Source organism: Felis catus, chromosome D3, assembly GCF_018350175.1.
Source record: "Felis catus isolate Fca126 chromosome D3, F.catus_Fca126_mat1.0, whole genome shotgun sequence".
In the NCBI taxonomy this organism is placed as follows: domain Eukaryota; kingdom Metazoa; phylum Chordata; class Mammalia; order Carnivora; family Felidae; genus Felis; species Felis catus.
The window spans coordinates 1,642,919-1,667,961 of NC_058379.1; the positions used below are offsets into that span (position 1 = coordinate 1,642,919).

A 25,043-nucleotide genomic window follows, 5' to 3' on the forward strand; every position below is an offset into this window, starting at 1 on the left:
GCTCTGGCTGGCAGAAGAGCGGCGCATCCCGGGGCCTCTGTCGACAGACACCCGCACAGCAGCCCCACCCCTGCCCCGAAGGGTGGGTCAAGGGCAAGGGCGGAGAAGGATCCACCCACCCGCTGGCCGGCTTTCCCAGGGCGCCAGACAGGGAGGGCTGCTGACAAGGAGGGCTGCATCTTGCTTGTTCCCAGAATGGAGGCTGGCGGTGGTGACCACACACGGGGACCCACCTGCCTGCGCTGAGCCTCCGGGCCCCAGAGGAAGGAGAGGGAAGTGTGCCCCAGCTCTGCCGGGTGCTCCCGGCGGCGGCTTCCCTGCCCTTCTGCTTTCAGTCTCGAACAGCGTCCCGGAATAGGAGTTCCCGCAGGTCTGTCCTAGCTCTGAGCCACTGTTCTGATGTCTAAGCAGTTCAAATGTGTTCCACAACGTCCGGGAGAGCCACCCGGCCCACAGAGGAGCCCTCACCGTGGCCCTCCGTCACACCTGCGTGCTCCACGGGCGAGCTGGGCCCTGGCCGTGGGTCGCGGCTCCCGCCTGGGCGGCCCCAGGACCACGTGACAGGAGACGGCGCACCAGGGGCTGTTTTCCCTGGGGCCTCGGTGTCCACACACGACACAGGGCATCCTCGCCGCCCGGCTCATCTGGTGTGGGAAGATCACGTGGCACCCGAGATGGCGAGGAGGCACTGACCCGAGGCACCACCAGCCTCCCGGCGCCCCACCTTGCTGAGGAAGGGCGGGTGCCGGCGTCTTTTCTCTGGGTCCACAGGACAGCAAGCGGGCACAGGGCCCCATCCCGGCGGGTTCCAGAAGGTGCGGCAAGGGCCGCAGGTGCTTCTGGAGAGGTATTTTCAAAGTGGGTGGCCAAGGCCTTCACTCTGAGCCACGGCCCGCACCCTCCCGCCCCCGGTCCCGGCCCACGGCAGTGGTTGGCATCCCTTTGCTGCCTGAAGTGAAATGGATGAGTGACAGGTGCATTTTCTGCATACACGATTCCTTTGATCCCAAAGGCGATGCTGGCGGCTCCCTGGCCGTTTCTTCCCACATCCCCCTCCGTCCGGCAGGGGCCGCCCCGAGGCAGTGACAGAGGGTCTGTCCGAGAAGAGGGTCCCCCACTCTCTGCGGTCTCTGAGGCACGCGGCAGGAGCCCAGCACCTGGCTGAGTGTGTGTGTTCAGAGGCGGGAGAACGAGGCTGAGGAGACAGCCAGCAGGCAAGTCTTGGGCTCTGGGGCCACGGGATGCCTGGCTCCGTTCCGAGGGTCACCCCAGACCCGCTGTGTGTCCTCAAGGAAGTGCCTGACCCTCGCGGAGCCTCCACGGTCGCATTGTGGAAATGCACATAGGAGCACCCGGGTCACCAGGCTGTTGCGAGGACCCCATGTGATGCGGCCACATGTAAGGCCGATCCCTATGATCCGTGTGCTGTTAGCAAGCCACTCTGGCTCCCCTTCTGCTGTTGCCATCACCAGAAACTCGAATCCCGGTAACCGTGCAGGGTCATGACGGGCTTCTGCGGACAATCCGGGGTTCCTCCGGCCCTGCCGCACGGATGTTTACCTCACGGAGTTGTAGACGCACCCTCTTTGGAACGTGGTGACCTTCAGAGGTGACCTTCAGCGGGCCCCCTGATTCCCCAGGGAGGGGTGGAGGGAGCTACCAGCCAGGACAAGCAAAGAGCTGAGGGAGAAGGTCTCACAAAGAAAGGCACAGGAAGCCAGGAGACAAGTGGTCTGCCTTTCTGCCCGGGTCCCCAGTGCCATCCGCCACGGACTTCTGGATGCTTCTCTGGGCGTGTGGAGGTTTCGCACAGGTCGCCCCAAGGCCGTGGGGGCCACCAGGTTCATTTTGGGCCACGGGTTGTGGATAGAAGTGACATGCGCCTCTCTGGACCGAGAAGTTAATTTTCGGTGTGATGCCCCTCCACGTCCGCTTTTCTCTCCCAGCAACCAGCACCAGCTCTAGGCAGCGACCCCTCCACCCCCGGGACTGCCACGGGCACTGCCCCTCCCACTGTCGTGGCCGCTAGGGATACGGAGCGGAAACGGGAGGTAAAGGCATGCGGCTTTCTGGCAAGGAGAGCTGGGCGCTGCTCGGCGACCCGGCCCGGGCACCTGCGGTCCTGCACCTGTCCTGCCCTGGCCGTGTACCTGCACCTCAGCACCGCGCCAGCTCCTGGAGCTCCGGATCAACCAAGGGCAAGTGGGGCCCAGAATTAACTACGATTAAGTGTGTGCCCCAGATGAGCAGGAACTCACCAAAGACATTAAGTTGTAACAGAGAAAAAAAAAGCAAGCCGCACGTCTGTCGCTTCTGTGTACTCAGAGGTACGTCTGCTGCACAGATAAGTAAACTTGCACACGGTTATCATAATCTCCTCCTGCTCCCACAGGGATGCTTGGGGGACAGATTACAGTTCGCTCACCTTACAAGTCCTTACTTGTAAGGGCCTGACATCTAACAGAACCTCAAGGTATGCTCTTGATTCAACAGCGCCACCCCCCACTTGGCTTTGAAACACAGTCCCCAGGGATTCAAGACCAGGGCGGACGCCGCGGGAAGAAGCCTCTGTCAGAGGGGCGCTCCTGCAGCAAGGTGTCCCCGTGCCCCGGGTCAGCCTCCGGCTCCTTCTTCATTAGGAACTGAAGGCAGAGGGAGCCCCGCTGCCCGCAGACTGTCTTTACTGCAGCCCAAAGCGAACTCTACCCCAATCAGAACCAGAGTTGCAGCTCGCAAGCCCCGAGGAAGTCAGCGAGGGAAAAGCCGACAGGAGACAGAGGCCGCGGGCTGCGGGATCCCTGCCCAGGGCTCTCTCCGCAGACAGCTTCCATCAGGGGCCGCCCGCTCGAGGACCCGCAGGGACTACATCAGTACGAGAAATGCCACAGGCCCAGACAATGCCGTCACACAGGATTATAGACTCGGGATTCCCAGATTACCTCACTTTTCTAAAGATCTCTATGATTTATATGAACTCTCTCAATTTTTAAATACGGGTAAAAATAATTTATTTTTTCCTCTAATCCTGCAGCCCGAATAAGAGCCCAGGGTGGGCACAGGCTCTGGGGGCGCTCACAGAGGGGGCGTGGGACATCCCGGCCCGGCTCCCTGCGTGGCCCCAGCGGCTGGGAGGAGGCTGCGGAAGCCGTGAGGGTATAGAGTGTTCGTCCACCACCCCCCAAACACATCCCATCAAGCAGCTCCCAGCACAAAATAAACATGTTTATCTTCTCCTTGCACAATGAGGACTGTGAAAACTAAATCCATGGGAAGAAAACCAGGAACAAGTACCAAGTGGGTCCCTAACAGTCGGTGAACGTTTCTAGCAAATGCAAGAACGCCAGGTGTCAGTGACACAGCCCGCTCTACGCAGACTCCGGCAGGAAGCAGGGACTCCTCGGGATGGGGTGGGCAACAAGGAAGTTCACTGAGTCCAGTCAGTGGGGAGGGGGCTTCCGGAATGAAGCCATGAGCTGCTCCACAGACCTGCCCTTCGGGGAGACAATCCTAACTGGTGAAAAGTAGCCTAAAAATCCCACAACCACCAAACGACTCTGTGCGTTTTCCTAAGAGCATACAACAAACTGGGAAAACCTTCTTCAAGAAAACCTACTAAGTCTTGGTAAGAAGACGACTTGCTCCCTGTCCCCGGGCCCATCGAGAGCTACACTGTGTCACAGGGGTGGGGCGCCTGCATGTCTCCTGCAGAAACTCTACTCCAGGTAAGAGCAGCAGCGACCAGACCTCCCTTTCTCCATCCAACCGCCACGTCCGGTGTGCATGTCCCTGCTGTGCCTGGCTGAGGACCCCGGGCCCTGACTGCCCTCCCCTCAGGGCACTCGCAGGGCAGAGGCTCTGTGCTACGAGAGGCAGGCCGGCATTAGAGGCTGTCCCCCCTCCCAGGGCCCCGCTCTAATGCTGAGGTGCCAGTCCACGAGGAATGAGACACGGTCCCTGCCCTAGCTCCAGAGCCACGGGAACTCTTCCCAGGTGCAGGGGATACAGGCCATTAGCACAGAGAACTCCAAGCACGCTCTGTGGCAACGGATTTTTTTTTTTTTTTTTTTTTTGAACAGAGCATGGGGAAGCTCAAGTCTAAGAGCACCTGGCTTCTTAGAGGTGTGTCATGTGAAGATGAAATCATATCCAACCTACTCCTGCCTCCCCCTCCTATCCCCGCCTCCCCCACCTGCCCCTCCTATCCCACCTGCTCCTCCTATCTCCACCTCCCCCACCTGCCCCATATCCCCACCTGCCCCTCCTATCCCCGCCTCCCCATCCCGTCCCCCTGTACTCCACACACCTGCCCCCTATCCCCACCTGCCCCATTCCATCCCCACCTACCCCATCCTATCCCATAGTAGTAGAGATGCTTGCTGTCCTCTGAGCCAAAGACCTTGATCACCATGCTGTAGAGATGCAACCCTTCCACCAGCATCCAGGCAAAGGCACTCAGGAAGAAGTAGTGCAGGAGCACGGCCAGCACCTGGCAGGGGACCTGGGAGCGAAGACACACAAGCGGACATCTCTCTGGCGGTTCCTGCCTCCAATTCCGGAACATCTGCTGCTCACGTGCCCTCATTTCCCGGCGGAGCAGAGTGGGGCGGGGTCCTGGCTCCTTTCTAGCCGCCCCCCCCCCCCCCCCCCCCCCCCGCGCTTTAGGGTTGGGGGCGGGTGACTCCCGCACAGCAATTGGTTCAGGAGAGGGCGGGCGATCAGGCGCAGCCAATCGGCATAAACACGAGCGTGCAGCACGATTGGCTGGAGGTGGACACGTGAGCAGACCGGCCAATGGGGTGGGCTCTGGGGAATGGGCGGAGCCATCCGGGAGCCAGCGCGCGAGCCTGGGGCTTGTCAGCCACGTGGGCCGGCGGCTGTGAGCGGGTACCCGAGCTGGACCAGCAACCCCGACCGGCTTAGGCCGCAGCGGGGGCGCCCCGATCCCATGCCCGTGTCCACAGAGGCCGGGAAGGGGGCAGAATGATGGGAGGGGGGATATAAATTTATATACTACCTTCAAATAATAAAAATAAGGAGAAAAAAGTAAAAGAATTGAAGACAGAAACGGCATGATTATGTCGGGCGCTCCAAGCTCTGCTTTCACAGTGCTCCCCAATCAGCTCATTCTCAGGACAGCATCGTGTGCTCGGCACCTGGTTTCCAGGGGCGCGGCTGGAGGTCCCTAATCTGCCCCCACATGCCCATCAGAGGCAAGCATCAGGCATGCGCAGCTCGCCTCTCTGCGTCCCAACGGGGGCACCGTCCGCCCACCAGCCGCTCTGGGACCGACACCCACGGTCACTCTATGTCTGCCGCGAAGTTCCTGCCACCTGTCATTATGGGCAAATTGCTGTAACCGGCTCCCACATCTCTAAGCAGGAGGTTAGGACTGCACAGCCTGGGCCTATTTCGAGGATTAGAGGGCTGGTCTGCGTCAGCTCTCCACATCATGCCCCCCACGCCGCCAGGGCCCTAGGGGGAGGAGGAGGGCCCTAGGGGGAGGAGAAGCTCATCTTCCCTACTGAGCCCATGGGGAGCAGAGAGCCCAGCCCAGGCCTGCCTTCTCCGCTTCTCCTGGACAAGCCCCTGCTCTATCTGGGGGATGCAGTCTGAGTTCTGAGTTGAAGAACCCAGCAGAAGGTGCCAGCCTGGGTGACATCGGAAGGATGAGGGAGGGACCGAGGGGGCCTACTCACTGTGCCAGGCTTGAAGCTGAAGCTGATGAGCAGAAGGATCTGGGCCACGAGGACAGCAAAGGACAGGTTGGCATGGATATGGTAGCGCTGGTTCCGGATGGTGCTGACCGAGCTGAGGGCAGAGATGTAGGGGTGAGGCCCCGGCCCGGCCCAGCCCCAGCTGCTCCCTATCACTCCCCCGAGGGCTGCCAAACAGGCCTTCAGGAAGCCCACCTAGATGCGGTCACTCCCCACTGTGAAACCTCAGTGGCTCCCTATTGCTCTTAGAAACCAGCCAGCTCCTTCCACGGGCCTCGGGGCTGCACAGCCTGGCCCCTGCCCCCCCCTTCTGGCCCCTGCTCTGACCCAGTTCATTCCTTGCTCCTACTCCCGCTCACAGTGCCCTCTTCCGGCTCTCAAACACCCAGCCCTCTCCAGGCTCAGATTTGCACCAGCCACGCCTGCCAGGTCTGCCCCTGGGGAGGACTTCCTGCCAGGAAAGTAGCTCCACCTCATCTCCCTTGGCCGGGGAGCGTGTGCTCCTGCTCCTGGGCACCGGGCTTCTTGAGCAAAGCCGAGGGTTGACGGAACCAAAGAACGAATGTCCTGGCTCAGCACGGGCCCCGGCTCCTCCTGCCGGCCTTGGATGCCACTGCCCCGGCCTCCCCGTGTTCCCAGCACTCTGGGAAGCTGAGCGCCTCTCCCTGCTGATGATGTTGATGCTGCAGCTGCCGGCCCGGGGACGCCGTGGTCACAGTCGGGCCAGGGGCAGGTGTCCTGAGGGAGCCAGGGCAGGCGAGGAGGGACACTGGGCTCCCCGAGGAACCCCTGGAGCATCACCCGCCTGCAGAGCAGGTGGGGGAGACAGGCTCCCAAGCAGCCCCAGAGGGAGGAGGCCCCCCCCTCCTCGTGTGTGAGGCCAACGGCCCTGAGCAGCGGCCAGGGTGTCATCACCATTGTCTGCCCACGAACGGGGCTCATTTCAGCTTGCCGTCCCAGTTCATAAAGGGCCACAGAGGGACTCAGCTGCCACCCTCTCCTTGGGGGCTGCACAGACCCCCTGAGCTCTGCCCTGGCAGCTTCAGCTGGGAGGGGTGGGGACCTCCTGGGAAAGCGCCTTCCTGCCTCCCCAGCGGCTGACACCAGGGCCCCCTATATGGAGCCGCGGCTTTGCTACCTTGGGGGAGGAGGTCCTCAGTTCTGGCTCTCAGGAGTCCAAGGGCCAGAAAGTCTGTGGGCTGGAGACCCTCCCAGAACTTCGGAGCTTCACTGAGAGCAGGGTGCCCTCCAATCCCGTAGCCCCTCTTGCCTCCCTCCTCCCTCCTCTCTAGCACCCCCAAACCCTCCCTGCACCCTGGATCTCAAAATGAAAAGTAACTCTGGAACAGCCGTCCAACTGTAATGCACGATGACCAGACATTTGCCACCTCATGACCACAAATGCCAGAGGGAAATCAAAGTGGGGCAGGCGGCGCTGACATTTACACGATGGCGGCAGACCTCCCTGGACACGGAGGGGGCAGAGCAGAGGATGACTCACGAGAGCATGGCGAAGGTGACCAGCGTGAGCACCAGGCAGACCACGGACAGGGAGCAGCCGATGTAAGAGATGGACGAGAGCGCCACCTGCTGTCCTTGTGTGAGCTGCGTGGGAGGCAGAGCAGAGGGGTCAGCGCGGGTCTTGCGGCGACAGGGCTCCCATTGGAAAGGGCCCCAGGGGCTGGTCCCAGCGTGCACGTGCTGGTGACCACCAGGTCCTGCGTCTCCCCCAGATGCCCTGTTAACACCACCAACACAGGTCCGTCCAGTCCCATGGCATCGGCCCTTGGGTCTCTCTGGAAATACACCACCCAAATCACCCCACCAATGCCTCCAATTCCTCTGCCCATCCAGCCTCTGCCCTGCCAAGGCCTAACCCCTGCCCTCCCAACCCGTCCCGCCCCCACTGCCGAGCTGTACCCCATGCCTCCTGGTCTACACTGCAGCATCCAGGGCTGATGAAGCCCCTGACCTCAGAGCCATAATGCCCACAGAGTCCCAGCGGATGACCCAGGTGGGGTGTGACGGCTTGCTGAGGACCCCACGGACTTATGCAGCTACGGAGCTTAGAGCAGCGCCAGGGAGACGAGACATGCCCTCTGCGAGTCTGTGTGGGGGTGGCTGTTACCCCTGATATCAAGTAGTGCGTAACGAACTTGGTAAATGAACGGTAAACAAATCGGATGCAAAGCCACAGAGGATGGTGCCACAGGCCACGGAGGAGGGTGCCACGGGCCACGGCACACCTAGCAACACGACCCCAAATGGTGGCTCCCTCGGCCCAAGGAGCCGGAGCCTCGGGTCAGGCTCACTTGCCCCTGGGCTCCAAAACGCTCTGTGCTCCCTAAGTCGCTCCTGGGAGACCAGCTTCCCAGTGCCTGTCCCTGCAGGAGGTCCTGCTGTGCTTCCTGTGGTGGATTTGGCTCTGTCTGTATCACAGACCCAGCTGAAGCCCCCTCCCCGTCGCTGATGTCCATCCACGCTGGACACCAGACATCACGGTCCCTCCAACCTCAGCCTCGACACCGCGGGGCCTCGGCCTCCGCTCGTCAGGACCTAATCGGGAATAAAAGGAGGCAAGTCCTAGGATGTAAGAGGGCCGCCGGGAGGGCTGCAGGCCCAGGAGGCCCCAATTCCGGGGACTGTAAGTGGATCGTGCAGAGCAATTTGGGAGCCAGCGGGACTGCGCCTGAAGACGGACAACTTAATGGGTTTTACTTCTTCCAGATCTGTGACTCACTGCTGGTCAACTGACTCCCCAGGGGCTACGAAACACTTTAGAGCCGTGATGGAATGGAGGTGGGGAAGAAGCCTGGACCCGCAGCCCCAGATGCAGGAGGGGGCGAGCCCTCATTAGCCACCTCCTGTTTACCCACGTGGGTTCCCTAGGCGGGCAGAACGTGTGGGGACCAGTGTGTTCCCGCAGCTACATTCTCAGCCACATCCCAGGATCTGGACCCCAAACTTCTCCCCCCGCTCCCAGCAGATGGGCAGGCCGGAGGTGTTCCGATCCATCAGACACCCTAGGGAGGCGTACAGAGCCAACTGCCCGTGCCACACGGCCTCAGACTCTCGTTCCCGCAACATGTTGTTAGCAAATCCCCTGTGGAGTGACGTCTCCGGTGTCAGACACGGTTAGGGAAACCGCATTCTCTGTCCCCACAAAGACTTCAGGTGGATATGAGCAGTGCAAGTCTTCTGAGAAATCCTGCGGGTCCACCCAAAATATTTAGCTATGTTTAACTCGTCACTTCTCCAACTCTCAGGGAGGGGGGCGACTCCCGACACCTGCAGAGATGGTTCTGGACGTGCTCTTTCAGAGGAGAAGGTGCTAATTTCCAGAAGCTGGGAATAAAACTGAATACGTAACACTAATACTGAACAGGGAAGGTCCCCTTTCTTGCTGTCACAGGCAATTGAAGTCTCACTGTCACCATTAGGGGCACCTGGGTGGCTCAGTCGGTTAAGCGTCCGACTCCGTCTCGGCTCAGGTCACGATCTCACGGTTCGTGAGTTCAAGTCCTGCATCAGGGTCTGTGCTGACAGCGTGGAGCCTGCTTGGGATTCTCTCTCTCTCCCCCCCTCTCTCTGCCCCTCCTCTTCTCTGTCTCTCTCAAAATAAATAAACTTCCAAAAAAAAAAAAAAAGAAAAGAAAGTGTCACTGTCACCGTCACAACTAGCTCTGCCTGGAGATGTGGACGAGCATCAGATTCCAGAGTTTACGGACATCCCGGACTCTCAGCTCTTCGCAGGAACTAAGGGCCACCTCTGTGGCACCTGCCACATGGAAATGAATTTAAACAACCACAGAAATACGAGCAAGTGAAGGGTGACCACAGTGCCTGGCTCTGTGACGCCCTCTCCCCCTTCTGGCCCCGAGCCAAGTCCGCACGAATCTCCGCACCGCGGGGCCCCAGCTCTTCCCCGCCCCACTGCCACCTAGATCTTTCTGCCAGAGAGCTGGCGAGCTCCCGTTAATGGATCTCCTGCTGTGTCACGACCCAGAGCTCTGAGAACACTGGTGTCCAGAGGCGTCTGCTGAAGGCTGGGGGTGGGAGAAAGTCTCAAGCCTCACCCCCCTCACCGGCCCCCCATGAAAGACTTCCTTAACCTACATCAGCCTGCATACGCATCTTGTGGACACAGCGGGAACGTGCCCCTCCACTTGCTGACGGGGGGCTCCGGGGCTCTAGTGTGGGCCGGTTCGCGGCGCGGCGCAGAAGCTTCAGGTGTGCGTGCCGCGGCCCGTCGGCCACACGCACCGAAACCCGCCTGTTTTCTGCCGGCCCGCTCAGCCTGGAGCTTCTGATAAACAGAGTCCAGCCCTAGCCCCACACCCACACCTGCCCAACCCGCCAGCCCTCACTGGGCGCCTGCTGGGTGCGCACAGGGAGTCCTGATGGCAGCCCAGCGGGAGGGCAGCAGGGGAAAGGGCACAGCTAGTGAGAGGCGGTGGGCCTGTGCCTCCGGGTGCAACAGGCACGCATTAAGCACCACCGTGTGCCCAGCACGGAGCTCACATGCAGCGGGGAAGCAGACAAAGGCACGAGTGAATGACTAAGGTCGGTCGTTCCGAGCTTGGATGAGGCCCGATGGAAACAAACCGGGGCCATGGCGCAGGCGCCTGGAGAGCGCAGTGAGGGGTGGCGGCTCTCACCCCCCTCCCCCGCTCCGATCTGAGGGTCCCTGGGGCCCCTCCCCCGCCCTCAGAGGCCGCCCATCGCCCAGTGCTGCTGGTTCCCCTGCTAACCCGAGCCGAGCCCGTCCTCTCTCAGTTTCCAGAGCCTCCACCTTCTCCTCCTTCCAGCTCCTCCCCACCCCCCACTGCATCCAGGCCCCCTCGGTCAGGTCTCCCCCGGGCAGGACACCGCCCCGGCCGCTGCCCCAGATGAGACCCACATTCCTTCCCTCGCCCTGCATCTCCGGCTCACCACCTGGTTGCTCCATCGGGAGGGTCCAGACAGGAGAGCAGGGCCCTCCCGGGATTTGGTAGACGGGCTTCGGCGTGGGAAGTGGGTCCCAAGGGGGTGGGGAACCCTAGAAAAGCAGAGCAATGACGGCGAGGCACCCCGGAGGACAGCCACAGCCCCGACACTGGGGGGCAGGAAGGTCAAGGGGAGGAGGGGACAGGAGCAGAGCCCGGCGGACGCCATAGCAGACCTGCCCGCGGAAGGGGCCCGGCGAGGCCGGGCGCACCTGGCAGACCGCAGTGTGCCCGTCTCCCTTCGGCTGCACCCGGGGGGAAGCCAGTTGTCAAGGGAACCGAGGCCGAGCGGGGCAGAGGACAAATGGGGAACCAGCAGCCCCTCACCGGGGCCCCTCACGGCTCCTGACCCGCGCGGTTTCCTCCGCCTCCACGGCCCGCCCCAGCTCTGCCCCAACGTCCTGTCTCCCGGCTGCCAGAAGCCAGCTCCCAGGAGCCTCTGACCCCCGCTGAGCCACACACCTTCGTTCAGCCTGGGCCCAGGACGAGCACGTGGCGCCAGGGGCGGCCGCGTTTGGTGACGGTCCCGGGGCTTCGCCAGCTGTACCTGTGCCGGCCGCACGCCAGCCGGCATCCCCTGCAGAGTCCAGGCTGCGGGTTCAAGCCGCAGCCCTGAGGACAGCAGAAATGAGCTCCTTGGCTGGCTGAGGGACAGTGCCGGGGGCCGGATCGGGGATTCCACGGGCGCGAACCCGGTGGCATCTCCCCACACACACCCCCACCCCCGTGCACAGAGAGGGGGCTCCCGTGTCTTTAAAAACACTTGTGACTTGCCTTCCTCAAGCTACCTACCGCACTAAAGGACCCCTGCCCCTGAGGCTGACGGTCGGGCTGGGAGGCTGCCGGCCCCCAAGACGCTGACAGAAACTGTGTGATCACCAGCTTTATACGTGGCGGGGGGGCTTCAACACTGCTGCAAAGCCTGTACATTCTGTCGGGGGAGGCGTGTGCCCGGGGAGACGGGGACCCGGCCCAGCAGCCACCAGACCCTCCTTGCAGGAGGTGGGCTGGAGCGGGCCCCACCAACGGTAGCTTCGAACACCTGTGCCGATATACATCTGCACACAGCCGGATTCGGGGACCCACTGTAGGGACGCACCCGCGAACAGTCAGTAACGTCGGCAGAGGCCGAGGGCTGTGGACGCCTGAACGTCTACCCACGGAGGCCGGGGGAGACCGGGGGCAATCCTGCCACGGTCAAGACCCGTGAGGCGGGTCGGCACACCGAGGCACAGCCTCCAAGGTGTGCAGAGCGAGCTCCCCTCCGCGGCAAGAACAGAGGGCCACACGCTCGTGCCTCCCGCGGGGAGAGGGGCCAGCCTCGTGCTCACCCTCTGCTCTCTGCACCGTGGCATCCTCCCGGCCCGTGTTTCACCTTTACGACACGAAGCATCCGTGCTCTCCTGTCCCGGCGCTCCGTCACAGGCCTAGGAAGAGGCCTCAGGCTCCTGCAGGGCCCCTGGCTCCCGGGCGGCCCCTCTCCGCCTCGGCTGCCCCGACGGTGCAGAGTCAGGACGCCTCTGACGAGAAGCGGTGGACGTGTCCGGGCTCCCCCACCACAGCAGCACAGCTCCGGCCCTCAGCTCACCCTGGCGGCCCGGAGCCGACCGCCTGACCGCACCGAGCCCTTGGCCTCCGGGTCCCTCACGTCAGACCCTCCTGGACAGGGGCGCCGCTGCTCCCCCTGGCTCGTCACCCTGCGTCCCCGCTCCCGGCCACCGCCCTCGGCCTTAGCCTGAGGAGTACAAGGGTCCCGAGGCCACTGTCGGCCTCCCTCTGCGGGGCAGCTCCAGCCCCCACGCGGCACCCGAGCAGAGGCCTCTTCCAGAGGCGTCTCCGGTAAAGGAAGCAATTCCTTCCTCTAACGGTAGCAACCTGGGTCTGGCGGGAGGAGGGAGGAGAATGAAATGTGGCAGGAGGGGCCTGACTCCAGTGAGGCCCGTGGCCAGGACTGCAGGCCTGGCTGGCACAAGGGCCGGCTCCCGGCAGCACCCAGCCAGCTGCCGCCTCCACAGCATGGTCCTTCTTCCTTGGGTTCCTTCCCGCCTCTGGGGCCTGCTTCCACACATCCCGGGTGAGCAGGGGGGCCTCATTGTGTGACAGGGGTCCTGGGGGGAGGGATGGGGCTGCAGGCAACATGCTGGCCCCAGAGAGGCAGCAAGGCCACCAGAGTGGGGAGCCGAGGAGGGAGACCGGCAGGCAGGAGATGGAAGGGAGCAGGGGAGGGTGGGAAGGGATGGGAGGGAGCAGGGGAGGGTGGGAGGGGGTGGGAGGGGTAGGGGAGGGTGGGAAGGGGTGGGAGGGGGCAGGGGAGGGGCGGGAGGGGCAGGGGAGAGAGAGCCAGGGGCCTGGGGGGTGCAGGGAGGGCCATCAATAGGGAGACAGGTCCCCCAGCGTCCCCCAGGGCCCCCCAGGGCCATCCCTCAAAAGAATGAAGCACGGGGAGGCTCCGTGCTGACACCGGCCGCACACAGCCCACTCCTGCTCCCCCAGGACGCCTCCAGGCTCCTCAGCCACCTGGTCACCCCGGGGCACCCTCACACTCCCTTGGAAGTCACTGTCACCTCAGTTAGGCTGATGCTCGGGGCTCAGTTCTTGGGGCCGGGTGCTCAGAACTCAGTGCTCAGGGCTGGGCGCGATCCCCAGCACAGCTCCACGGAGAGAAGAACCCACGTCACAGACGGGGAGGCCGAGGCTCGGAGCAGGCACTGGCCGCAGGCTGAGCTGGCTGACCAGGAGCCGGAGCGGGGCCCCTGCTGACCGCACCCCGGCGGGGGGGGGGCAGAGCCACACAACAGGAGGTGCTCCCACGGGTAAGTGACATGCGCACACGGGACCGCCCGACGAAGGGGCCGGCTTCCCGACGGTGAACCGTGCCCACCTCCGCCCACACGTCTGAGCGCCCGCACGGCCGCTCTCGACAGGCCCACCGGGACCACAAGTACAGCTCCGAGAGCAGGCGTGTTAGCCCCGGTGCGGCCATGTCGTTAGGTCCTCCCGCTACAGCCACCCGCGTCCTCCCTGGCGGCCAGGCCAGAGCCCTCGAGTGGCTTCAGGCAGCTGCATCTGGCGGGTGGCCGCCAAGCACAGGTCCTGTAACCGTGGGGCCCGAGTGCGGAGAGCCTGAGGGGAGATGAGACCCCTGCACACCCACACACGCACACACACACACTTGCCCGCCCACACACGTGCACACATACGCATGCACCAGCCCACACGCACGCACACGTACACACCCTCACCCGTGCGCCCGCACACACGCCCTGCAGCTCCCGTCTCGGGCGGCGTGGTGTGCCCCAGCGGTGCCCTTCCTTCCCCACCCTGCGGCCAGATTTAGAAATGCCCAGAAAAGCCTGGAGTTTGCTTCGGGACACGGACACGGGTTCCTCTGAGTCACAGACCACAGACCCCGACGGCTCCCGAGAGGCTTTTCGCACAAATTCGCGAGGCCACCTGGGAGCTTGCGTACATCATAACCAAGTGCAACTGTCCTTCCAAAAAGAAATACCTTTACCTTCCGCTTTTTTCCAAAAGCCCCGTTTAGCGCATATGTCACTTCCTCTCCCAGGAAAGCGTGAGAGAGGCTTTGCTGTCTTTCGAGAAGCAGAAGAGCCGTGCGAACCACGAGGAGGAGCAGAGAGGTTGAGCCCCAGGCACGGGGAGGGCGGCAGAGCGGGGCCGGGGAGGGGCAGCAGCGGCTTGTCAGGAAGCTCCGGGCGCACAGACTTTTTGTTTTTTGAAGAAAACCAAAATCAAAAATTTTAGATAATTTCTCAGACTCTCGAAATACTGACAACGGGCTAAAGGAGGCAGGCCCACCGGCCGGCCGCCAGACCGGGGCTGGGGTTTGCGGCTCCGCCTCACAGATCTGCTCCTTCACTGCGACGACCCCCCCATCCGCAGCTCCGGGACAGCTGACCCACTGGAGGAGCCAAGGGGTGGGCAAGGGGGCCTCTGGGCATCCGCCAGCTCAGGGACTGTGCCCACCACTACCCTGCCACGGGGGCTGCCTCGGTGGGGCCGCCCATCACCGTGCAGACAACCAGACTGTCCCCCCGGAACGTGCACCCCGGGTGGGGGGCCTGGAAACAGGTGGGACTGGCTGGTCCCCACGTCAGCCCCTCCTCCTCCGCCAAATCCTGCCAGTTCCGATTCCCCTTCCTAGGGATTCATCTCTGAGCCGGCTACTGCGGCCCCACCCCTTCCCGGGTCCTGGCTGGGCCAGCCACGCGGCACCCACCACGGCAGGGCCCGGCTCCCCCCGTCCCCGGTGCCTCTGCTGGCCGGTCCCGAAAGGTGACCGGTCCGGCGCCCGTCTACCTGCCCTTGAACGTGGCGAACAGGTCCGTGTGCCCAAGCCGTTATGGCAGCACGAGTCAGGCTTACTATTGATGCGGCCACACTCGGCGTCGGGGGACACGGCTTCCCGGTCTCCCTAAGCTCCTCTCCCGCGGAACGGACCCATTCTTCCACATGCCGCTCACACCACGCGGCCTCTGCCCCACGCCAGGCTCCAACCAAGCCGCTGGGTGTCAGGAGGAGGGAAGCCCCGCACCCACGAGCAGGCCTTGCCTACGGCCTCTTCCGGCTGCTGATTTTCTTATTCAATCACGTTCCCTAATTCCTCACAGATGCACGCACGGGGGCTTAGCACACGGGCCGGGACTGCGGTCCAGCGTCTCCCAACCCTGACAGCCCAGAAGGCACTTCTGTACCTTTCTTCCGATCACACAGCGAGACATCACTTCACGTCGCTGAGCGCGTGCACGGGGACCTCACACGACTTTATAAAGAGGAGACATTTGGGTGCTACTCTGCACCCTGCCCTTTGCACATAACGATGCCGTGCAAGTCCCTCCAGGCCAGCCGGTCCCTCCAACTCACTCTCACAGCTGCACGTCCGTCCTTGGTGGAGTCCTTGTCCTGCTGACAGAGGAGCGGAGGCGGGCCGTCTTCCTTGGCGTAGAGGTATCGGGACCTGTGCGCTCCTTGGCATTAGGTTAACACTTCTGTTATTCTGTTCTCTCCACTACAGACGAGGCTGTGAATGCTCTGACTTTACGTGTTATCTTACTTCCTCATTCTTTGAATTCTACGACATAGACTCTCACAGGTGTACTGAAATTCTCGGTCTGTTCTGGGGTCTGTTCCGCGTTCTGCTTTCCTGGGCTTATGTCGACACCAAGTTATTTTGGCCACTAGGCTTCACAGGGGTCCACTGTGCCGTGCAAAGTCTCTCCTGTCCTTCTCCTTAATTTTTTTGGCTATTCGCGGAAACTACTGTTCCAAAATTAACCTGAAGATAATTTTATCCAATAGTAAAAAAAAAAAAAAAAAAAAAAACTAATTTCTTGGGATTCTTGGCGAAAGTGACTTTTGGGAGGTGCCTGGCGTCACGACTCATGATGAACGTGGCCCCAGATCTACAGGTGGGGCTACTCCCCAGCCCCGTCCGAAGTGTACTTAGCTCGGGAAGTGCTGGGGCTGAGTTTTTGGGATTCACGTTTACAACAAAGTCACCCATTCTTGTTCGCCGTGGGAGGAGGTACAGGATCCCCCGAGAGCAGCGAAAGTGCCCCCAGGTCCCCCTGCCAGGAAGTCATCCTAGAGAAGAGTGTACGGACGGTGCACTGCTGGGCTGCAGGGAAGAACCAAGGACGGGAAGCCAGCTTGGAGCCCATCAGCAGGTGACCGGCCGAGTGCCCTCCGAGCCCGGGCTCCTGATGCGCAGCAGGTGCGGCAAGGATGAAGCGGACGTGTGGGTGCACGTGGGGACACACTGCCCGCGGGAGAGATGGCCCTGAGCCCGTGTGGGGTGCACACACGCCGGGGGAGAGGGGAACATTTCCGGGAGGAGGGGAGACGCTGGAACAGGTGTGGCATTGCAGGAGCAGCATCAGGAGACCAGGAGACAGATGGGGTGACACTGCCTTCCATTTTGCCGCCTGATCGTCGAGAACATACACGTGTATCGGCTATCGTATTAACTAAATGATTCCTAATAGAAGAACGTAAGGTCCAACGGAGTGACAGCCACCAAAGCCAGCCACAGCCAGGGTGACCAGTGCTCTGGGCCAGAAGGATCCCCGCAAACCAGCCACCCGGGGACCGTGCCGGGGTGTCTAGGACGTTGACTCTGCACGACCAGCAATCAGTGGGAGGGCATCCGGGCCTGCTTCCCGCTCGCCGTGGTGCCCCCACCGGGGTCCTGCTGACGAACAGGTCGGGGCCCCACGGAGAAGAGCGAGCAGAGCAAGGCCTGGAACATCCCTCGGGGTCCCGGCCCCGCTGCCCCAGGCGCCACGTGGAGGGGGGTTCACGGGAGGGGTGCAGCCCAGGGAGACACGCAGAGGGAAGGTGGTGAGCTCCCAGGAGAGACCCTGGACCAAGACCCAGCCCGGGAGGGGCTCAGGAAGACGGAAGAAAGCCAGTCCCGCTGTTCTTACTAAATTAGCTGCCAGAGATTTGGCATCTAGTGTGATAACTGCCTTTATGTTTTAACGTTCCTGAGAATGTTCATTTTTAGCACAGATAATTATGAATCATTTTCAAATCAACCTTTCCCGGCAATGAGTAGATACGATTTGCTTCCACGAAGACACCCACAGACTGTCCAAATCTGGTGTCACCTACATTGAGTGGTGACAGATTTGTATCATAAATGCTCTGTGACTGGCTTTTCTAGCTGACTGGACTGGCTGACTTCCTGTCCCACCAACATCCCAGAGCCGGCTTCCTGCCTGCGCCCGCCTGTCCGCCAGCGGCCTTTCCAGGGGGCAGGGCCCCGGCTTTAGGATCGTCCCCCAGTCACCTTGGGCAAGTCCCCGAGGCCCTCACCTGTGACGGGAGGACGGCAGCTCCCCTGGAGACAGAGAGCAGGCTGCGGCTGGGGTGCCCACCGGGCACCTGTCCCGTCCACACCAGTGCTCGCTCATGGCCTGCTCCCCACTCCCATCTTCCCTGACTTCGGTTACCTCTCTGCCCCCAACACTTGAGTCTGCAGCTCTGGCTTTGAGCCTGGCACCTGTCCCGAGAGCCACCCAGCCCTGCCTCTGTGCACAAGCCTCGCACCTGCTCCGTCCCCGCAGGCTCCTGCGGCCGCGCCCTCCCCCCTGAGGCCACCCACCCGCACCAGCTTCTCAGGGAGGCCCTGCGGGCTGCCCTCTTCCAAACAGCACCCTCCCCAACCCCACGTGGTTTCCACGTCGTCCTCGTCACCACAGGACAGAGCGCGCTTTCAAGTGTGGAGCGTCTGCGTCCCCACTCAAGATCCCAAGCACCGTGACAGTCCCAGGGCTGTGTTCCCCAGGCCCAGAGCAATGCCTTGAAAGCCTGGAGTCGTCACCTCGAATCCAGTAATTTCTTGTTGGATGAGTGAGTGAGCCCAGCCCAGCCCCCTGCCTGGGCCTCACTGTCTCCACTTGTAAATGAGGGGACCTGGCCACAGCACCCTGGGACCTTCCCCGCCCTACAGACACAAACGTTCTGCGGGTGGCAGCCTGGGGCCTCCCCCCTCCGGAACAGCTAAGGCGGGTCGCTGACTTCCACGTGGGACCCACAGGGACACGGCGGAGCCACGCAGGCTGAGGCCCTGGTAAGACAGGAGAGGAGAAGGGCACATCCCCCAGGGAGAAATGCAGGCACGGCTCCCGCGGCCTGCCCCCTGGTGAGGGGTGTTTGTGGGCACAGGACACCGGGAAGGGTGGAGTGTCCCAGGGTGCCTCCTGCAGCCCAGGGAGCTGAGGCCCCCTCTGCACTTCAGGGAGTTCTGGAACTTTCCATTCCACCCCACCTCACTGGCCCCACCTCACTGGCCCCGGCCCACCTCCCTTACCTCCCGGCTGCTGATGGGGCAGAGCGAGAGTCCATGCCCTGACTCAGGCAGCACAGGGCCGAGATTGGGGGATGGGAGAGAAAGCGGGTGAGAGAGAGCCCTAGGGGCCAGGGGGTGACAGAAGGCCCGGGGGACAGGGACCAGGAGGGAAGGGGATGCCCAGAAACTGAGGGGCGGCTGCTGCCCACACGTCACTCCCACTGGGACGGCCTGGGGGTCACACCTGCCTGAACACAGATATACCGCACGGGGCACCAGGCGCACACAAGCCCGTGACAGCATCGCCCAGCAAAGCTCTGAACGTTCTGAAGGACACCTGAAAGCAGTCGCCAGTCCCCTTCCACGTGTGCCTGAGGGACTCCCCTCTGGAGCCTCTATAAGCAACTCACAGTCCGGACACAAAATCCATGGCACGTCCTGCAAAGGCAGGAGCCCTTCCCGTGCTCGTCACCTCCACCCAGAGCCCCCCGAGCCCCCTCCTGCACCCCGAGCCCCCTCCCGCCTGCTGCGTCTGCACTCGCTGTGCCGCGGCCTGGGGCATTCTTCTTCCCCGGCCCCTCCTGACCACACGACCAAAAGGCCTTCCCACCCCCACACGCGTCATCCACGTCACTTCCTTACCTGTCTTTTTCACTAGCACACAAACCCCTCAAGAGCGAACTCGCACCGTTTCTCTAGTTTACAGCCAAATCCCCAGGGCAGGTGCACGTGCAGTGGTCACAGACGAGGAGCCAGCCTTTAGGTGGCGACCCGGGGTTGCGAGGAGTGACGCCAGGCCAAACGAGACTTCCACAGTCCTGCGCGCATCAGGTTCCCACCAGTGCCCCGTGGACCGGATGTGCCGGTCGTGGCACTGGGCGCAGCGGGCCCGATAGCGGAGTGGGCCCTCCAGGCCCCAGTTCACTCTCCAGGCACGACACAGGGGCCTGAGGGCTCCGGGCACCTGCCCCGATGAGCGGGGGGGGGGGGGGGGGTGCCGTGTGCCGAGCAGGGACTGGACGGTGCACGGCTGTGCGGGAGGAGGGAGCCTCTGCTCGGCCCAGCATCACCGAACCCGCTGACTCTTCAAGAGGAGCCAGAAAGTCAAAGCTGTAAGTCAGAGTTTTCAATTTCCAAAACACAGTCTGGGATAAACAAAACGTGTCTGTACAGGTGCCTGGTTTTCCAAGGGCCTGAGGACCGATCCCTGTGTCCTCCCCATCCTCCTGCCCGCACACAGAAATTCAGTCTCCTTTGGGGTCTGGAAGCCAATGAAGTCATTCACACACAGGAGTCAGGGACTGATAACAGTTCAGAAGAGCCTATCCTGAGGCAGCTGCATTTTTAAAGAGCACTTTTTTTGTCTTCTAAACGTTGCTTGCCTTAAACCAATAAAATGAACGTCTAGCTCCTAGGGCCGACTGTGCAGTCTGGCAGGAGATAAAGATTAAATATTCTGAAGCAGAGAAACCCAACCAGGAGGGCCTTCCTCCACCCTTGACCTGAGTCTCCAGGGAATGTCATGGTTCCAGTGAGAGAGGAGGACAGCAGAAGGTTCTGGATGTCCCCTTCCCCACCACAGCACCTGCTAACCCTGGAGCTGGAAGTCAGGTCTGGAAACAGTCCAGAGCTCCGCCCGCAGCCCCCCTCTTATCCCAGGGCAGAAACGCTCAGAGGACACAGTGCATATGTGCACCTGTGTGTCACCACCTGACACCTTCTCTGGACACTCGTGCGCCCTGGTTACAGCCGAGGACGTCCCCGTGCTGCGCTGGACACACCCCGACTCTCCCACAGCACAGGCTTCTCAGCCCGGTGACCGAAGGCAGAGAATGCTGGCACACCTGTCCTCCCACCTGCACACAGGTCTTCCAGAAGGACCTGGGGTCTGCACAGGTGCTGCCTTAGGAAGCTTGCAGCGAAGCTTTGTTTCCTTTTGTTCTGTTTGCCAGAGAAGTAGAGCTTCCCAAATGTCCCTAATCACAGGGTCTCCCTGACGAGTGGAGGCTGCCGTCCACCCCGCTGTGGCGGAAACCCCCCGCCCGAGACTCTGGCAGGTAACTCGCCCCAGCCGCCCGCGGCCTGGGGTAGGAAGGGCACTTGCTCGGGTCCGGGCACCCGGGCGCCTGGCTCTTACCTCCAGCGGGACCACCTGCATCAGGATGGCGAAGTTGGTGAGGTGAGTGCAGCGGCAGACGGAGTAGCTGAGGTTCCCTTCCGCGAGCACGCAGCCCTGGTTGGACCAGACCCCTTCTCCGGAGCTGGGGACACAGGAGAGAGGGGCAGCCGGCTGAGGGAGTGGACATGCCGGTGCTGGCCAGGCGGCACAGGAACGAGGGACAGGAGACCAAGGAACCTCCCGGCCGACACACTCCCGAGGCCCCTGGCCCACGGCCCAGAAAAATAAGATGTGCTCGTCCTAGACCTGGCAGTCCCACCTGCAGAGAGCTCCGAGGGGACACACGTGAGCCCAGAGGACACACCCAGGGGTCCTCGCCGAGTGACGCCACAGAACATTAAAGCAGCCCCGTGGCCACCATGGGGCGCTGGGTGAGCAAAGTGTGTGGCTCACACAGAGGTGACAAAATGCAGCACGTCGGTCAGGGACGTGTATCAATGTGGGTAAAACACGAGCCCTAACGCATCGTGTGCACGAGGTGCAGTCAGGGCACGCGGAGCGTGAAGCAGAAGAGATCGTATGTTCTCCGTGAACGTGGGCCTAACTTACACGTGAATTATTGAGAACATCCCAGACTGGTGACCTCCCGAGAGAGGATGAGACACAGCAGCCAAAGGGATGTTGGTTTTTTCACATTTTACTTTTTTAGAGATCATGTATTGACCTGGGCCTTATAACCCTTCTTAAAGTGACTGCAAGCAAACCGTGATTATTCCTTCTCATGGTGACGCCATCAGTGAGGACGATTTTCTTCGGTACGTCTCTTTGTACTTTTTAACTCTCAAGATGATGTTTCCATGGTTCCTCCCAAAATGACAACTTTGACTCATGGGCAAAGACAGATCTTGGCTTCAGCCAAAGGTGGGGTCCTTGGGGAAAGCTTTCCTAAAGATGAACAAAGTAGCAGGTGGGACTTTCTCTTTGTTTTACATTCAGTCTTAGTGGCACTGTCAGCCGTGGATGGAGCAGATGAGAAACGAGGCCACCCCGGAGGGGCCCACGTCCCTTAGGGAAGCACGCCCCGGTGGCATTTTCACGGCCACCCCACACAAACGTAGTCCGGGTGAGGCTCTGCCACAGAAGCCGAGGGTGGGGCAGGAAAGGGTCACGGGGCATCTCCGGGTGGGGACAGCGGCTTCAGAGGCACTTTCTGGGATGCACAGTCCACTCTCCACACGGAGGTGGGGCACCCAGCAGAGCCCAGAGAGCACTGTCAGTCGGAGGCCCTAAGGCCCTGCCTCGTAGCCTGATGCTCCCGGGACCTCGAGGGCGGCCAGCCAGGCCGGCGGCTGGGCTCCATGTGGCTCCTCTGTCCCTCTACGAAGCACGCAGATGCCACGCTCCCATGAGAGGCTGGCCTGGAACCAGCAGACGCTGGGCCACATGAGCAGGGTCACGGGGATGGACAGTGCGCCTCTCTGTACACAGAACAGCACTGGGATCTAAAAACCACGGGAGTCACATCCTCCCAGATGGAGCCACAAAGGCGTGAGGACACCTGCATCGGCCAGGGCAGCCGAGCCCTACGCAGCACCTCCTCCCTCGAGTGACACCCACTTCCCGGGGACACCCACAGGAAGGTGGGCTCCCCAGCCACGCACGAAAGACCTGCCTCGGGCGCCGGGCCCAGCGACACCAAGAACCTGCACGACCCTGTGACCTGGGACGCCGGGGTCTACGCACAAAACGCCCACTCACTGGCACGCGTGGCTAAAACGTGGGACAAATGTAACAAGATCCCACACGGCAGTTAAGAGCGATGTGGGCAGACCACAGCCCAAACTGTGGTGGGACGGGACACGGAACATGGATTGGAACGAGACCACGGATTTCCTTTGAGCATACGTTTAACTCATGCACCAGTCACGGAGAAAACACACTCCTGAGTCTCAGCATCGCGGCTGCCGTGGGGGAGCAGGAGGGGTCAGGAAGGTAAGAAGGTCCCCAGGGAAGCCTGCTTGGAATAACGTGCTGATATCATGCCTATATCACTTCCTAACGTCTAGAAAGAAGTGACCAGCATTCTCAGCACAGGGTGAACATCTTTCATAGGTAAAATGGAACAAACACATTCGGAGACGAACAGGAAGTGGCAGCAGACTTGCGCTACGTAAGGAGTTCGAAGGATATGACGCCAGACAGAAACTTCCATCCGCACACAGTCAGAATAGCATGAAAACAGACAGGCGTGAAGGAAAACATGTAATTGTTGTTTTCTTATTTCCGGTGGCTCCAGAAGGTCACTAATCTGACGTGTCTGCAGTGGAGAGCGTGTGACAAGAACAGCACCCGTCGGGAACAGACGCTTGTAAAGGAAACAAGGGGCGTCCGCCAACACTGACCACATGCTGGGTCATGAAGCAAGTCCTACAAATTTAAAAGGACTGAAGTTAAAAAAAAAAAAAAAGAATGTTTTCAGATCATAAAAAAAAAAAAAAATCAATTAGAAATCAACAACAGAAAGATCTCTGGAAAATCCCCAAGCAGCTGGACCAAACAACACACTTCAAAGCAACATGTGGCTTGAAGAAGAAGTCACAAGAAAGGTTAGAAAACACGTTTCGCCTAATGAAAAAGAGCAACGTGCCAACACCATGGACACAGCCAACTCCGCGCTCACAGGAAAATTCACAGCACGAAACGTTTGCGTCAGGGAAGAGTCGAGGCCTCAACCAATGACCGAAGCCCACACTCTCGGAAGTTAGACAGTAAAGGGCAAACGAATCCCACGGCAAGAGGCTGAGAAGAGACCACGTCGACAAAATCGAGAATAAAAATGCAAGAGGGGAGAACACTGCAAACCAACGGCGGTGCCTTTGAGAATGACCTGTAGGACCGATAAACCTCTCGTGCGAGCGGCCGAGAAGGCGCGGGGAGCTGCAGATGGCAGGCGCCAGCTGAGGAAGCGGCGAGGGGACAAGGACACAGACCGCCTGACGTGCACTCAGGCTGCGAGGGGACACCGCGAACCACTCCGTGCACGCACTTTAAACATGGTCCGGACACGTTCTTCAAAAAAGTAGCTGCCGAAACACAGAGGGCACGTGGCCCGAATGGTTCTGTGCCAACTAGGGACGCGTGACGCGTGCTTCAAAGCCTGCCAGCAACAAAAACTAAGGCTCAGACGGCCCCGAGGTGAATTCGATCAAATGCTGCAGAAGAAGCAAGACCAGTTCGACCTACACTGTCCGGAACGAACCCTTTACGATGGTACGGTCACCCTGCTACCAAACCCAAAGGCTTGACGAGAAAAGGAGACTATACGGACCAATTTCCCCCACGAACACGGACACAGAAGTCCTCGACACGGCTAGCAGATGACACTCGACGACCTGTGAACGAACAAGGCACCCGGGCAAGCGGGCTTCCTCCCCGGGACGCAAAGCAGGCCAGCGTGCAGCTTCACTCACGCTGCCCAGAAGCGGCCCGCGGACAGGAGGGAGCCAGGGAGGGGCCGCCCGGCAGGAAATGACCACAGGGGGCTGTTCACACACACGACGACGCGGGTGTCCTCATGCTAACGGAAGGAAGCCGGACTCCACGGGCTACGCACACAGCGGTTCCGTCCCCGCGGCGTTCTCGCGGACGCAGAACCGTGTTGGTGCAAGACAAATCGGCGGCTGCAGGAGCTGGAGTCTGGGGACGAGCGACAAGGGGGCACACGGATGGGGCAGGGGCTGGGCCCGTTCTGCATCCTGACCCCCACGGTCACTCGTCTGTGAAAACTCAAGAGCCGTGTGACAGAGCTGTGGCTGTTTCTGCACGTGCACTTCTGGCTGACAAAGAACACGTGGGGATGGGGACGGCGGACACCCACACCACGCCGGCGGTGTGGGGATCGAGGGCAGAGCAGGAGGGGACAGGCGTTCTTCGACATCGTCCGTGACGGTTCAAGCCGGGACACCCACGCAGGCACAGAGAAGGGCGCCCCTGGCCTGCGCTCCAGCTCACCGAGCTCCAGCAGGACTGAGGTGCGACAGTGCACCCCAGTGCGGGCCGTGAAGGCCTGGGAGGCCTGCACGCCAGCCGGGGAAGAGCTGCTTGCCCAGCGCCCCCCGCCCAGCCTCCCCCCCCACCCCCACCGGCCAGTGCGGCACAGCCGAGGGCGATGGACCCTTCTCAGGCCACGGTGGCGCCCTGGCTGCACTGGCTGCCTGGGCTTTCAGGGGCGGAGTCCTGCTAAGTCCACGTGGTCCCCGAGAACACCTGCACCAGTGCCTCCTTCTTGTCTTGCCCTGCGTCCCGAGGCGTTTCCAGCATTTACGGACAACGCTACCGTGTTGCCTCTAGAAGGGTGACCCGGACCATAACCTGGACGCGGTGCGCCCACCCGCACCTGCTCCCCTCCCCCG

General features: G+C 61.5%; 1 protein-coding gene across 4 annotated transcripts in view; it reads right to left on the bottom strand.

Annotated features, from left to right (window-relative positions):
* Positions 1-25,043, bottom strand: part of ADGRD1 (adhesion G protein-coupled receptor D1) — a 123,074-nt gene that overhangs the window by 18,567 nt on the left and 79,464 nt on the right. For all 4 annotated transcript variants that reach the window (XM_019814407.3, XM_011287690.4, XM_045042112.1 and 1 more), the window contains 4 exons: positions 20,650-20,773; positions 7,216-7,319; positions 5,697-5,808; positions 4,345-4,498 (listed from right to left, as the gene is read on the bottom strand). In XM_019814407.3, the coding sequence (XP_019669966.2) occupies positions 4,345-4,498; positions 5,697-5,808; positions 7,216-7,319; positions 20,650-20,773 (494 nt within the window). The remainder of the gene's footprint in view (positions 1-4,344; positions 4,499-5,696; positions 5,809-7,215; positions 7,320-20,649; positions 20,774-25,043) is intronic.